The 13,206-nt window shown below is 38.7% G+C and overlaps 1 protein-coding gene across 2 annotated transcripts in view; it reads left to right on the top strand.

Moving 5' to 3' along the window:
- Positions 1–1,824: 1,824 nt before the first annotated feature.
- The window catches only part of SLC25A12 (solute carrier family 25 member 12), a 47,475-nt gene continuing 36,093 nt past the window's right edge, over positions 1,825–13,206 (top strand). Inside the window, exons 1-4 of one of the 2 annotated variants that reach the window (XM_071562919.1) lie at positions 1,825–1,904; positions 2,300–2,353; positions 6,921–7,063; positions 11,933–12,048. In XM_071562919.1, coding sequence (XP_071419020.1) covers positions 1,893–1,904; positions 2,300–2,353; positions 6,921–7,063; positions 11,933–12,048 — 325 coding nt within the window. In that variant the 5' untranslated portion in view covers positions 1,825–1,892. Of the gene's footprint in view, positions 1,905–2,299; positions 2,354–6,920; positions 7,064–11,932; positions 12,049–13,206 lie in introns of those variants that run through there. The other variant, XM_071562920.1, reaches the window with a different exon arrangement.

Genomic DNA, 13,206 nt, shown 5'->3' with positions numbered 1-13,206 from the left:
AATGTAGAGATGTGTTTGTTATTGCTGAGCAGGGCTTGCACAGAGCCAAGGCCTTTGCTGCTTTCCCTGCTGCCACACTGGCAAGGAAGGTGCATGGGAGGTTGGGAGGAGACACAGCTGGGACAGGTGACCCCAACTGACCAGAGGGATATTCCAGACCATATGACATCATGCTCATTATATAATGTGGGGGAAGAAGGAGGAAGGGGGAATGTTTGGAGTGATGGTGTTTGTCATCCTATATACCTCTTACGTGTGCTGAGACCCTGCTCTCCTGTCAGTGGCTGAACACCTGCCTGCCAAGGGAAGCAGTGAATTAATTTCTTGTTTTGCTTTGCTTGTGCGTGTGGCTTTTGCCTTTGCTATTAAACTGCCTGTATCTCAACCCACAAGTTTTCCAGCTTTTACACTTCCAATTCTCTTCCCAATCCTCTTGGTGGGACAGTGAGTGAGTGGCTGTGTGGGCCTTGGCTGCTGGCTGAGCTTAAACCACGACACTCTGCAATTAGCACGTATATATGAGTGGACTTGCTGAGTGAGACATTTTAGTGGTCAGATGCTTATCAAATAGGCAGATTGCTATCAAAACTGTTCTTGCTGTCAGCTGGGACACAAGCACATACTTAGTATGTGAACTCTTAAATTATATTCCAAAAATTTTTGTTGACCTATAACCAAGAAAAGTCCTGCTTTCTGGAGAAAAATAGTTGTTTTAGATGTAAGAAAAGTGACTCATTGTTTTGTGACCACTGCCACCTACTATATTGTAGTTTTATATTTCACTGTTATTTGAGGTGTACCAGAATCTGCCCTTTTAATGTTTTCCAGTGGTGTGTGATAAAAGACACCTTGTTGGGGGCTTGAAATAGTACAGCAAGACAGAACATGCAGGATTGTTTAAGTCAGGCTTTACAAGCACGCACTGTGATCAAACTGTCCAAGCAAAATATGAACTTGTCCTTTCTTAAGGCTGTGGCCTGCATGCTTTTGAGGTATAAAAAAGCGAGTGGGTTCTATTGCTGAAGGACTGCAAGACCCTGTCAGAAGTTGCTGAATTCCAGCCAGAAGTGATTACTTTGTGCCTTTGATTCCTTGTTTGCAATACAGGCCTACTACCAATTTGTAGCCAAGCTGCCAGAACATCAGTCTATGAACAGTCTCAGCACTTGGAACCAACAGGTACAGCTTGGCTGCCCCTCGAGGGAACGTCTGTGTCTGTCGTGCCAGAAATGAGATTGCGCAGCATTTACGGTCGCACACTGTGGAGTTGGTGCTGGCAGCCCCCGGACAGGGACCCGCACCCGCGCCAATGGTGCCTTGGTGGGGGCAGACAGGGCACCCGGACCGCGCACGCGGGTGAGCAGAGACGGGCAGTGCCGGGCAGGGCAGCGCCGGGTAGGGCAGGGCAGGGCAGGGCAGCGCCGAGTAGGGCAGGGCAGTGCCGGGCAGGGCAGCGCCGGGTAGGGCAGGGCAGGGCAGCCCAGCGCCGGGTAGGGCAGGGCAGCCCAGCGCCGGGTAGGGCAGGGCAGCCCAGCGCCGGGTAGGGCAGGGCAGGGCAGTGCCGGGCAGCCCAGCGCCGGGTAGGGCAGGGCAGCCCAGCGCCGGGTAGGGCAGGGCAGCCCAGCGCCGGGTAGGGCAGGGCAGCCCAGCGCCGGGTAGGGCAGGGCAGGGCAGTGCCGGGCAGGGCAGCCCAGGGCAGGGCAGTGCCGGGCAGGGCAGCCCAGCGCCGGGCAGCGCCAGGCAGGGTAAAGCAGGGCAGGGCCGGGAAGGCAGGGCAGGGCGCGGCGCTCGCTCCCACAGCGCAGCTGGGCTGAGGCGGCGGCTGCTGCGGCGGCGCGGCGGGCGGGCGGCTCCTCCTCCTCCTCGTCCTCCTCCTCCTCGGCGGGCGCAGCATGGCGGTCAAGGTGACTCTCCCGCTCCCCGCTTGTGGCAGGAGGAGCCGGGCGGCCCCGGCGGGCGGCGGGAGAGGCAGCCGCGGCTGCGGGAGCCCCATGGGGCCGGGGGGAGGCGGCGGCGGGGATGGCGGAGCGGCCCCGGGGAGCGGCAGCGCAGCCCGCGCCGCCTCCGCCCTCCGCGGTACTGCGGGGTCGGGCCGGGCCCGCGGGCTGGGACGGGGCCGCTCCGTGGGACCGCGGCTCTCTCGGGCCGCCCCGGGCTGACGGCTGTCACCGGCACGGTCGGGGCTGGGGCTGGGGCTGGGCCGGGGAGTGTCGGGGCCCCCATTGCCGCCCGGACACCGCGCAGTGTCCGCCCCTGTCGTGGCGCGGCTCGCGAAGCAGTAACTTGCTTGCGTTTGCAGGTGCATTCAACCAAAAGAGCGGATCCCGCCGAACTACGGAATATTTTTTTGCAGGTAAAAAGATCTGTCTGGTGGTGTTTGAGTGACAGGCTTCTGTTTTCTGCCCTCCCAGCAGTTTGCCATGACATCAAACACATGTCGTGCTGCTGGGACACTTAAAAGTTCAGTTTACAGGCACAGTGTATTGAAGGGGCTGTCAGGCATTGAGGAGAAAGTGCTGGTGACACAAATCCTGATTAACCACTTCCAGATTATAATATTCAATAATTTTCTGAAGTATTTTCACGTTTTCTGTAAAGCAAATAATTATAACTAAGTACTGTTATTTTTTAAATGCACCCTTCCAAGACTAAGAAAAAATTCTTCATTTGTATGTTTTGTGTTTGAGGTTTATATGTGTTCCTCTTACAAATGCATGGATTGCTGGCAATGTTTTTAGAACTTAAAACTGATTTCTCAAGATTTATATATTCCATAATATTATCCCTTGCAGAGCCTTATAATTAAGATGCATATAAATAAGACCATGAAGCCTTCTCCACTCCCTTAGTTACAGTAAAGCACAATCAGAAAGGAAAATCCAGTCGATCCTATAAATTTGATAATAAGGTTTGAATCAGGCATGTGAAATAAGAACAACTATGTTTTGGTCCATTCTTGGGCCACTGATATTTCAAAATCACAAAAATACCTTCTTTTCCCTTTATAATGAGTGCTAACACATCATATTCAAGAAGCTTCTCTATTAAAAAGTTAAGAATATAAATTTAATGTTAATGCTGTAAATAATGAAATGCGTTATTTAATTTTTGACATATATCTTCTGGTGCTACTGTATTATCTAACAATTCCACATAATACAAGTAGTCAGAGAGACTTTTTTGCCCAAGAGAGAGAAGTTATATCCCAGCCTTAATTTTGGCAGATGTTTGCTTTTGCATACTGGAGTTCACCGGTGACCTTGCTGGAGAGCAAAACCACAACGCTGACATCAAACTGTGAAATTCCAGCATTTAGTTACCAGTAGAAAAGCTTCCAGCTCAGGTTCTTCTCGTGGCGTTCAGCTTTCGTAGATAAGGAATATGGTGCAGTATGTTAATAAAATTACAATTGTGAAAATACTATTTTTAAAGATATGTATTAGTGCAATCTAAAAATGTGATTACAGAACATAATTTTCCAACTTTTTGCAAGATATTTTTGCATGTTTGATTGAAAAAAAGTGAAATAAGGTGTCAAAGTACTCTATTGAACTTGTAAATGTGGACTTCTTGTGATTCTTGACTTCCAGTCAGTGGAAGTTCTTGTTTCTGGAAAAAAGTAATTGAAGTCCTTGATGCTGGTCGTACAGAGAGAAGTGGAGAGAAAGAACATAGTACAACTGGATCTTGACATTTTGATTCTGGAAGGACATGTTTATTGACCTAGAAAGGAGATAGTCTTGTTTTAAAACAGCTTTTTTGTTTTCTCCGTGTCCTATCTTGTCTTCTAAGAAACATGCAAATTAAGTTGTGGATTATTTCATGCTCTGAGGAATGAAAAATACTCAAGGAGAGCTTTTGTGTCTGAGTTTTGTAGTGAAAAAAAGAGCACAGAAAGAAAGTTTATACTTATTTTGCATTATATTTGATTACAGTTGAGTTTGGAATTGTGTTTCTGTTTGATGAGTAGCAATCAAACTAGTTGCAAGGTTCAAAAAAATCAAAAGAAGTTCATTCTTTCCAAGACTTGTGTGTAGAGGGTTGTTATGAAATACTGCTAGTGTGGCACACATCAAGGGTCAGATACATTGTGCTCTTTGCTGAGAGTGCTGGCCTGTCCAGTGAGCTCCAGCTAAAGGTCGTGCATTCCTTCCTAAATTTGGCTCCCCTTGGAAATGGCTAGAAGGGAAGATGTGCACCCTCGGCCTTGTCACTATCCACCTTAATCACAGAGAGTGTGCTTAAATTTCCTTCTGTTATGCATGTCTTCTAATGTGATACGTGCCCTCTGCCCATCCACTTACATTGTGTCATAGTAGATGTTTGATACATACCTTTCTCTTAGAATTTCTGAAGCATGCTCTGGGTTTATTTTTGCTATTTTAAACTGTTAAAAATCTAAAATTTACCTTGCAATGAAAAGATATGCTATTGTGTCTCCGTAGTCTTCTAACTATGAACTGCAGGCATTGAAATGTCATGTCTGTGCACCATCATAAAGTCAAGTGTTTGCTAAACATGGACTTCAGTAACAACTGTGAAAGAACAAATTTGATAGCAAATTATCGCTGAAGGATAAAAGAGTCAGGTAGAACAACACTTACTATATTTATTAGGGAACTTCCCTTATTTTTTTCTTGGGAAAGAGAGTCAACCTTTGAGAAATATAGTTGTATTATTCCCTGCCTGCTGAATTCAAGTGTAACCTGTTCAAGCAAAGTGAATTAAAAAACAAAAACAAATTTCCGATTTTAATACAGGAAACTTTGCCCACCACCACTTAATAGTTACCTGAATCTCTTGGTCATAGCTTAGCTTAATTTTAAAGAAGTAATGCTAATGGGTCTCTTCTATTTTGAAACTTCTCTCTTCTCTGTCCTGATAAAGTTGTTGGGATAGAAAACCCCTTTAAATTGAAATAAAGCATTATTTAAATTGAAAGCTAACCAATTATAGAAAGAAAGCATTATTTCTGAAAGTGTGGTGGTACCCAGCACTAGATTGTACAACTACAGTATGGAGTTTGTGTGTTCATTTCATGAGATGATGTTTAAAAAAGATCTCATGCAAATTCATCAAGTGATGAGACAGTCTTTAAGAACTGAGAAAAATACAGATTTAATTGATGTTTTATATTCAAATTAAGTTATAATTTACAGTTACATATTTTGTGTTAAAAGACTCTTCTTAAGTTGTATGGTGAAAGGATAACTTGAGGATAAATGTATTTACATGCCTGGCTACTTTGTTAGGCCCTAATTTATTGGTGTGCTGCCAAGCTCTTCCAAAATGCCATGACCTTCTCATATGGAGCTCAATGTATCTGTCATTTAATTATTTTTGTAACAAAACTTCCCAGAAACATTTTTTATTGTAGAACAAAGAATTATTGGTAATAAATTCAGATAAACTGGTATCTGGAGGAAAAAAGATGGCGATGTTTAGATTTTGACTGTCTTTGATATGCGCTCTACTGTCATACAGTTGCGGTCCATTTTTATTGAATGTGCTCAATACTCTGCATGCTTGATGGTCCTTCATACATAACATTTTCTTTGGATTTCATGTCTTGCAGCAGAATTGTGCTTCGTAATGCATTTTTCAGTCACTTGTGTATACGACTGAGAAGAGAACCTTTCAGAGTTGATTCATGGAAGCCACAGTTTCGTTGTGCTGTTGTGTTGGCAGCAGTGCTGAATTAAAGGATTCCTGTCAGCTGCTTTGTCTTCCTATTTTTGTGGAAATAATCTGCTTTAATTCTGCATAAATTCAGTAATCTGGTTTACAGTGCAGTCTTGCAAACAGCTGTCATCACAGCTCTAGGGTGGAAGAGGCAGAGATGATGAGGGTATGTGAGGGGCTGGTATTGTGGAAAGGATACAGGACATGCTGATGCTGGTGCGAGCTCCTTTATGAAAGTGTCACCTGACAACTGGTTGTGAAACAAGTGGGACATGGGAAAGATTCCCTTTATCATGAGGAGTGTTACACCTTAACAGATATTGTGTGTATGTCTTACTGTTAATATTCCAATTCCTGTGGGTCCCTGGCAGAGTAAGAGCCTGTTTTGTTGCTCTTTCATGTAAAGGTGTGTCAACTGAATCAAGATACTGCAGCATATAGTGGAAAAGTTACAGATAAGGCCCTTAGTTTGTGTTTGAATTCACTAGTAGTGATGTTACACTATCTGGAGACATTGCCATTTCTTTTTCTACTGAGAATGCTTGTTTTCTAGGAGTTAGACAGGCAAAAAACATTTTTACAAAGAAATTAGAAATCCCTACTTATAATGCAAATCAAAATAATAAAATTTGAAATCTGCTTTTAATTTTTATTTGAAAATTCAGTGCTAGTAAAATTAAAACTGAAATAACATTTCAATCTACTCAAATCCTGTTTGTGTGTTTGCGAATTTTTACTCAAAAGTGTTAGTTTCAGGATAAAAATTAATCTGAAAATTTATTCCTCACAAAAAGGGGAAAGAAATAATGTATGTTTTCCAAAATCATTATAGTAACTATCAAGAACAATTATTTAGGAAATATCTGCTGCTGTAAGTTGTAGGAAAACTTACGTGCTGTATTTGCAGCAAGTGGAAATCTGCAGCATGGTTGTAATACCTGACAGTTTCTGAAAATATATAATTGTCTTTTAATTAGAAGATTTTTGTCGTTATGTGAACATATCTGTACAACAGGGAAGTCTGATTGGTGATGGTATAAAACTAGTACAGGAATACTGTTAGTTAAATCAAGACTTTTAATTCAGAGCAGTTGGGTGCAGACAGTTGTGCACTGTTTCAAGTTGCATTCAGTAAAGGTACTAGTTTAGTAATCACTGGTGATTAGAATCTAAATGGATTAATCTTTGCTTGTGTGGTTTTGTTTTGTTTTGTTTTCTTTTTGTTGTTCTTACTGTAGTATGCAAGTGTTGAGCAAGATGGTGAGCATTACATGACCCCAGAAGATTTTGTGCAAAAATACCTAGGACTTCATACAGATCCACGCCACAATCCCAAAACAGTGCAGCTGTTGGCTGGAGTGGCAGATCAAACTAAGGATGGGTGAGAGTTTTGCTTTCCATTTGAAACTTGTAATTCATTAGTAAATGTGTAAGTGCATGAGTTTAATGACTTCATCTTCTTTAAAACATTTTTGATTATATTACACTTAAGGCTTATTTAGATGATAATTTTTTTTTCCCAAGTAAAGTAGACTTTAGATTTGTCTGTAGAGAGAACTGGGAAAAAAGTATGGTGTTTAACATGGATTTTTTTTAAGTAAAGTTTTATTTTAGTGATGTTTTAATAAATACTACAAATGCCAAGGAAGTCAAACTGCAGATAAGTTCAGCACAGTGTGATTGCCTTGGAGAAGTGCTCTTCTGCATGTCTGCATCTGTGATCATATACTGTATAGAAGCTTCAGTAACTAATTAATGGGACAGTATGGAAGAGCTTATGTAGTGTGCAATTCAAATCAAACCATTGAGGTCTTTTTTAAAGTGCTAACTGACAGAAAAGAGAGACATGAGTGACTCTACAAAGGAAGAGGATGTTTGCCTAATGAAGATAAGGTCACAGTACGTAAAGCTTTTCCAATGCTACTTACAGATGATCCTCCTTGCTTTTGGACAAGTCCCTGAAACCAGTTTACAGTGTCTGCTCTGCTGAGGCAATACCCTCTAACTCATTTGTCTTCCAGGGAGCCTTTTCTTTTGTGTATGTGGGCTTCTAGTTTTGACCTTGGATAGTGGGAGCAGGCTTGGACATTGTTAAAGTAAATTGACAAGGTTAAGATGGGTCAGAGCAGAGGCCATGAATGCAGAAGTGAGTGGGTATTTTGTGTAGAAGAAAGTGCTGTTAAAAAGCATACATTTGTAAATATATAGATGTAACTTACTGTAAATTGAAGACTCCTTAAATTCCTTGGTCACTTAAATGTTTTTGTTTTCCTGTACTCTGCCTTAGAATATTTTATTAATTTGCTTATTATCCTCAGCAACTTTCACAGTATCTGTGGTATACAAGTGAAATCTCACATGCTTTTTGCATTAAGTGACCAAACTAGGATCTCCTGTTTGATGTAATGTTACATGATTTTACTTTTATAAAGCTGCAGCCCTTTGCTAATGTTTGACTATACATAGACAGGTCATTTAGATTTACCAAATATGTTTCCAGCACGTGGCTGCAGTTTGTTACTTTTTTACGGCTTCAAAAGGATATTTTGTTTGTTGAAGTAATAGTCTACCAACAAGTAATAGTCTACCAATAGTAAACCAACAAGCTTGGTATCTTGTTTCTCAGAAAGCTGTTGGTTATCTTTTATGGTGTGCATTTCTTCAGAAAATGCTTATAAAAGGATCTTTCTTGCAGTAAGAAGTCAATAATTTATTGCTAGAACAGAACTTTAAGGCGTCACTTTTTATTGCTTTCCCTGTGAATTGAATATAAAGGCTTTTTTTGCTTTTGGTTTTTTCTTTTTGTTTTTTTTTTTAATCTGGGTAATATCTGAAGTGAGTTAATCACAGATGGGTAAGTATGCTTTATCAGCTTCTGTATGGGAAGACTGGGATTTTTCTTTTGCACTACCATAGTCTGCAGTGCAAATGTCTGTCTGAATAGTTGTCTGAAATTTATTTTTCTAAATGTTTTAATCTATATTTATCTGTAGTACGTATTTCATGTGAAGAACTTGTTATTCCCCATCATCATCAGTTTATTTGTTACTTTTGCATTCACATCTTTCATTTGTAGTGAGTTGTAATATATCAAAATCCAGACTCTATATCATCTGCACAGAGGGTTTAATCTGTAGCATGAATAACTGTAATCTTCAGCTGAATTCCAGAATGTGTTGCATCTTTCCAAGGACTTAAAGTTACATTATGAAGTCCAGGGAAGCCCTATTTCATACATACATTTGTAAATTAAATGACAGCCCAACATCACAGAGCAAGTCATTGAGAAGCTTTGGGTTCTCTTACAAAAATTTCATTCCTGTATTTGCTGTCATATTCTCTTAACCTTGATTGCCTTCAAATAAATTTACTCACAGTGTTATTGGTTGCTTTCATTGTTAATATATTTTTATTTCTTCTAGGTTTAAGTTTGGCACTTTACTGAAAAAGCACATTTTGGAACTGCCTCTCTGTAGGCGTGTGTTTAAAAAAAATGTCTTTTCACTTTTTTTCTGATAGTAACTTGATTCCTACTTAACTGTTCTAGAGTACTATTGCCTTCTCCCATTACTGCAATACAAGACTGGTTTGCGTTAGTGGAACTCAGTAAGACAGTTCTTAAAACAGATGACTGTTCACTTTCAAAATGTTTATTCCTCATTGTAACAAATGCATGTTCTGAGAAATTAGTGCAGTGACCTCTAAATTAGAATTTTGCCTAAACTTCCTTGACTTCCATCTGTTTAATACAACAGGATTTCATTGATGCTCTAAGCATTCCCATGTCTTCAGACCACTGGCACTAGTTTTGAAATTAGGATAAATCCCTGTCTGAATAGTGTACTTATATGTGCCAAAACCAGCTTCTCAATTATATAAGTCAATTAACATTAGTAGGTATTGCAGTTTTAAAATAAAAGATTTTTTCTCCCTTCAAACCTTCAAAATTTCACAGTAATTCAAAATTCTTCATTTTAATTGCTTGTTTCTGCATACTCTTTTTGTCAGCATATCGTTCTTAAATCTGGCAATACGTTCTTGAGCCAAGTCCCAAAGCAAGAGTCGATATTTCACGTAATGGAGAGTTCCAACAGAGCTGTACATAACGTCTGAAAAGCTGTGTTGTGTGGGGGAAAATGGGCAAAGAGTTGTAGTAGGCAAAAAAGATAGAGAAAAATTGTAAACACATGGGTTACTTTGTGTACTTTTGAAGGGTAACAGGACAAGAAATAGCATTTTTTTTTTAAAATGTTACAGATAAAATGAAAGGTGAGTGTTTTGATACTGTTACAAACCTGGGAATGCAGTGGGTTCACTGTATGATACTTGAATAGCAATTGGGTGGGAAACTCCCATCCCTCCATTTAATCCAGCTCCTGTTACATCTGTGCTAATGACTCATGGAGGGTGCTCTTAGACACTGCAAGTTGAATATATGAAAGAAAATGGAATCTATCTGTCTCCTTCTGCTGTAGGCACAGTTAAAGTGAAACCTCTGAAGACACCTTCTTTCAGGTTCAGACTTCTACAAATGCATTCTACAGAGATTGTCACTGATTTTGTCAGTCTTAAAGCTTCCTGGTTAGGAATTAATTTGTATGTCAGCTTTATGCTTGTATGTGAGGTATCTTTTAAAATGATAGTATTTAGAATCATTTTAAAGGATCATCTGTTTCTTTGATACTAACCCATCATTTATCAAGGTTGTTCTTAGGATAAAATTGACTTTGCATCTGAAGAACCATTTTCTTGTCTGATTTTTCCGGCTAAAATGTGACAAATTAATAGTAATTCAGTATTTGCCATATCTTAATTATTTTTAAAAACACAAATTCTTTTTTTTGTATTTTCTGTGTAATGTGTATATGCAAGAATGTTAAATTTTTCTTCATGTGTGTTTAGACAGAGAAAGACTAGATAAAGTAATGAATAGTGTGGTTTGATTTTCTCCTTTTTTTTCCCCTTTCGTTACTCTGTGAGGAACAGGATTTATCCTTGGCTCTTTAGCACTGAGCAGTATTGTGTGAAGTGATCACTATAAGCTAATGACTTCCTGTGAAGAGGACTAAGTTCAGATCAATTATGTACATTTTCTAGGAAAATGCACCATCTACAGTTATACTCTATGTTTTAACAGCATTTACTGAAATAGTATTTTCTTGTTTAACTTAAAAAATGTAATTGAGATCCTTACTGATAAATTGATAATTTGTTTGATGCTAACATATATCACATAATTTATCCCATCCTTTTCTTGTGCCAGCATTACCTTTTTCCTTAGCTTAAGATTTACCTTTCTGCAAATGTTGTACATACAGCATTAGGATCCCTTCTACATTTTTTTCACATTAGAATAAGCTTATTTCCTCTAAAAAAGTCACTATCCTAACAAGTGATCTGTGCATACATTCAAGTCTGAGTTTATATGTGGTCATCACAAGGACTTGCATTTCTGTGCGGTGTTGCAGAGCTGATGTGGGAACCTTATCTGGTACTGTTGCTGCTTCCTTATCTCGCACAGAAACAGCTTTGCTAATGCATCTGAGTTATGTTTTTCTCTGTGGTGACTGTCTTGCATACGCAACTCAGAGTCTTGGCATCTGCTGTTGCACTCAAGTCCTTTGCTGCTCTGTCATATCTAACTGTCCCTGTGCCCAGATGTTCTTATGTTCTTTATTGTCCTCAAGTGCATGACTTGGCAGTTCATGTTATATTTGAAGTGTAATCTTCCTTCCATATGCATAATACAGTATAACTTTTTCTGAACCTTTTTGGTTTTTATAAATGTTACACATTGTTTTAAGAAAATTTATGTTTTGTGTTTTGTTTCTGTACTTGAACTAAAGTGTCTTTTTTCAGTAGAAATATATATATAGTAATACAGTGCTATACCTGTAAATTTAATGGTGGTAGAATTTCTATGGTTTTATGTTTTAATTTTTCAATGCTGTCTGCTTACATTTACAATTACAAAGTAAGAAATTATAGGTGATCAGTGAGAATTGATTATGTTTTTGTTTTGATGGGTATGAAGAATTCAGCTGCTACATAGAGGAAGAAAGTTGCATAAAGGTTAAGTAACTCCTGAAAAGAAACAAATACTTTCAGTTTCTCAAGTCTTAATTATTTTATATTAGAATTTTATTTTAATATTTGGATCATACAGTTTTCTAGATTATCAAGTGCAAATTATGGTTGATATGATGAATAATTTAAAAAATCTTTATAACTTCTGTGTTTTCCTTTGTAGGTTAATTTCCTTTCAAGAATTTTTGGCATTTGAATCTGTTTTGTGTACTCCAGATGCAATATTCATTGTTGCTTTTCAGTTATTTGACAGGACTGGCAATGGAGAAGTAACATTTGGTAAGAATACCTAAAGAAAAACAGTTTAAGAAAGTGATTATAATAGTATCATCTGTAATAATGGTGCATATTGTGCAAGTACTGTACTATTTTCCTAAGAGTTTGCATGAGTAGGACTTCTTTTTCTTTCAAGTGATACAAGTTTAAGAAGTACACAGACAAAATATGTTTTGCTCTGTCTTCTTGAATCAAGATTTTTCATTTTGCAGAAGTAGTTAATGCAGTGATGTTTTGCTCAGTGTCATCCTAAGTAAAATTTTGTGTCATGGACTTTAAACTGCTTCAGCAGTGGGAAAGTTTTGAAATATATTCTGGATCTCCACATATCTTTGAAGAATTGTCATTAGATACAGTAAGAACACAATACAGAAATTAAGGAGGTCTAATCTTTTGATTTCCTAGGTTAGTGTTCCTTTTCTTCAGGATCAAATCTTCTATGAGTGTAACTTGCAACTAGACCATATAGTTGAAAAATCAGGAAGAAAATAGTGGCCTTTAGTTCTCTTACCTTTTTTCTTCCCTAGTCACGTAAATTATTCAGGCTAACTATATTGCTTTATGATACTGCTAAATAACTGTTATTAACATTGTTATTAAGGAGGACTAGGCTTTACTTTTAAAATGTTGTGTTTATGAAAATTAGATAAATTAATGGTAAGAATTTGAATAAAGTGGAATGAGAATTAAATGTTATTTCTATCCAAAAGAATAAAGCTCTTAATAAAGAAAATACAAACTATGCTTGGATTTGTAACCACTTGCTGTTTGTACTATTTCATTCTTATGAAAATTGCTGCAACTTGTCAAAAAAAGATGCAAGGGTTGTTTTATGGAAACAAAGTGCTTGAGTTACGATGTCTGTTAAATTACATCGTTAACTGAAGAGTCAAATAGTAAGCAATTTGGATACACAACATCTTGAAAAGAAAATCTTCTAGAATTCATGTAAAGGTGAAGTCAGTAAATGCAGTCATTAGGAAACGGACAAACTACTGCAATCCATGTGACCATATTAATGATGGTGTATTTAATAATCTCACAAAACAGGGATTGGAACTTTGTAGGTCTCACGAACACACTTGAAATAGCTGGTTCCAAAACTGAACAAAGTTGTATACATTTCAGATTATATACAGACTGCTCAATCAGACTGAGGAT

This window comes from Pithys albifrons, chromosome 8 (assembly GCF_047495875.1).
Source record: "Pithys albifrons albifrons isolate INPA30051 chromosome 8, PitAlb_v1, whole genome shotgun sequence".
Classification (NCBI taxonomy): Eukaryota; Metazoa; Chordata; class Aves; order Passeriformes; family Thamnophilidae; genus Pithys; species Pithys albifrons.
This window is presented reverse-complemented; position numbering and strand designations above follow the sequence as displayed.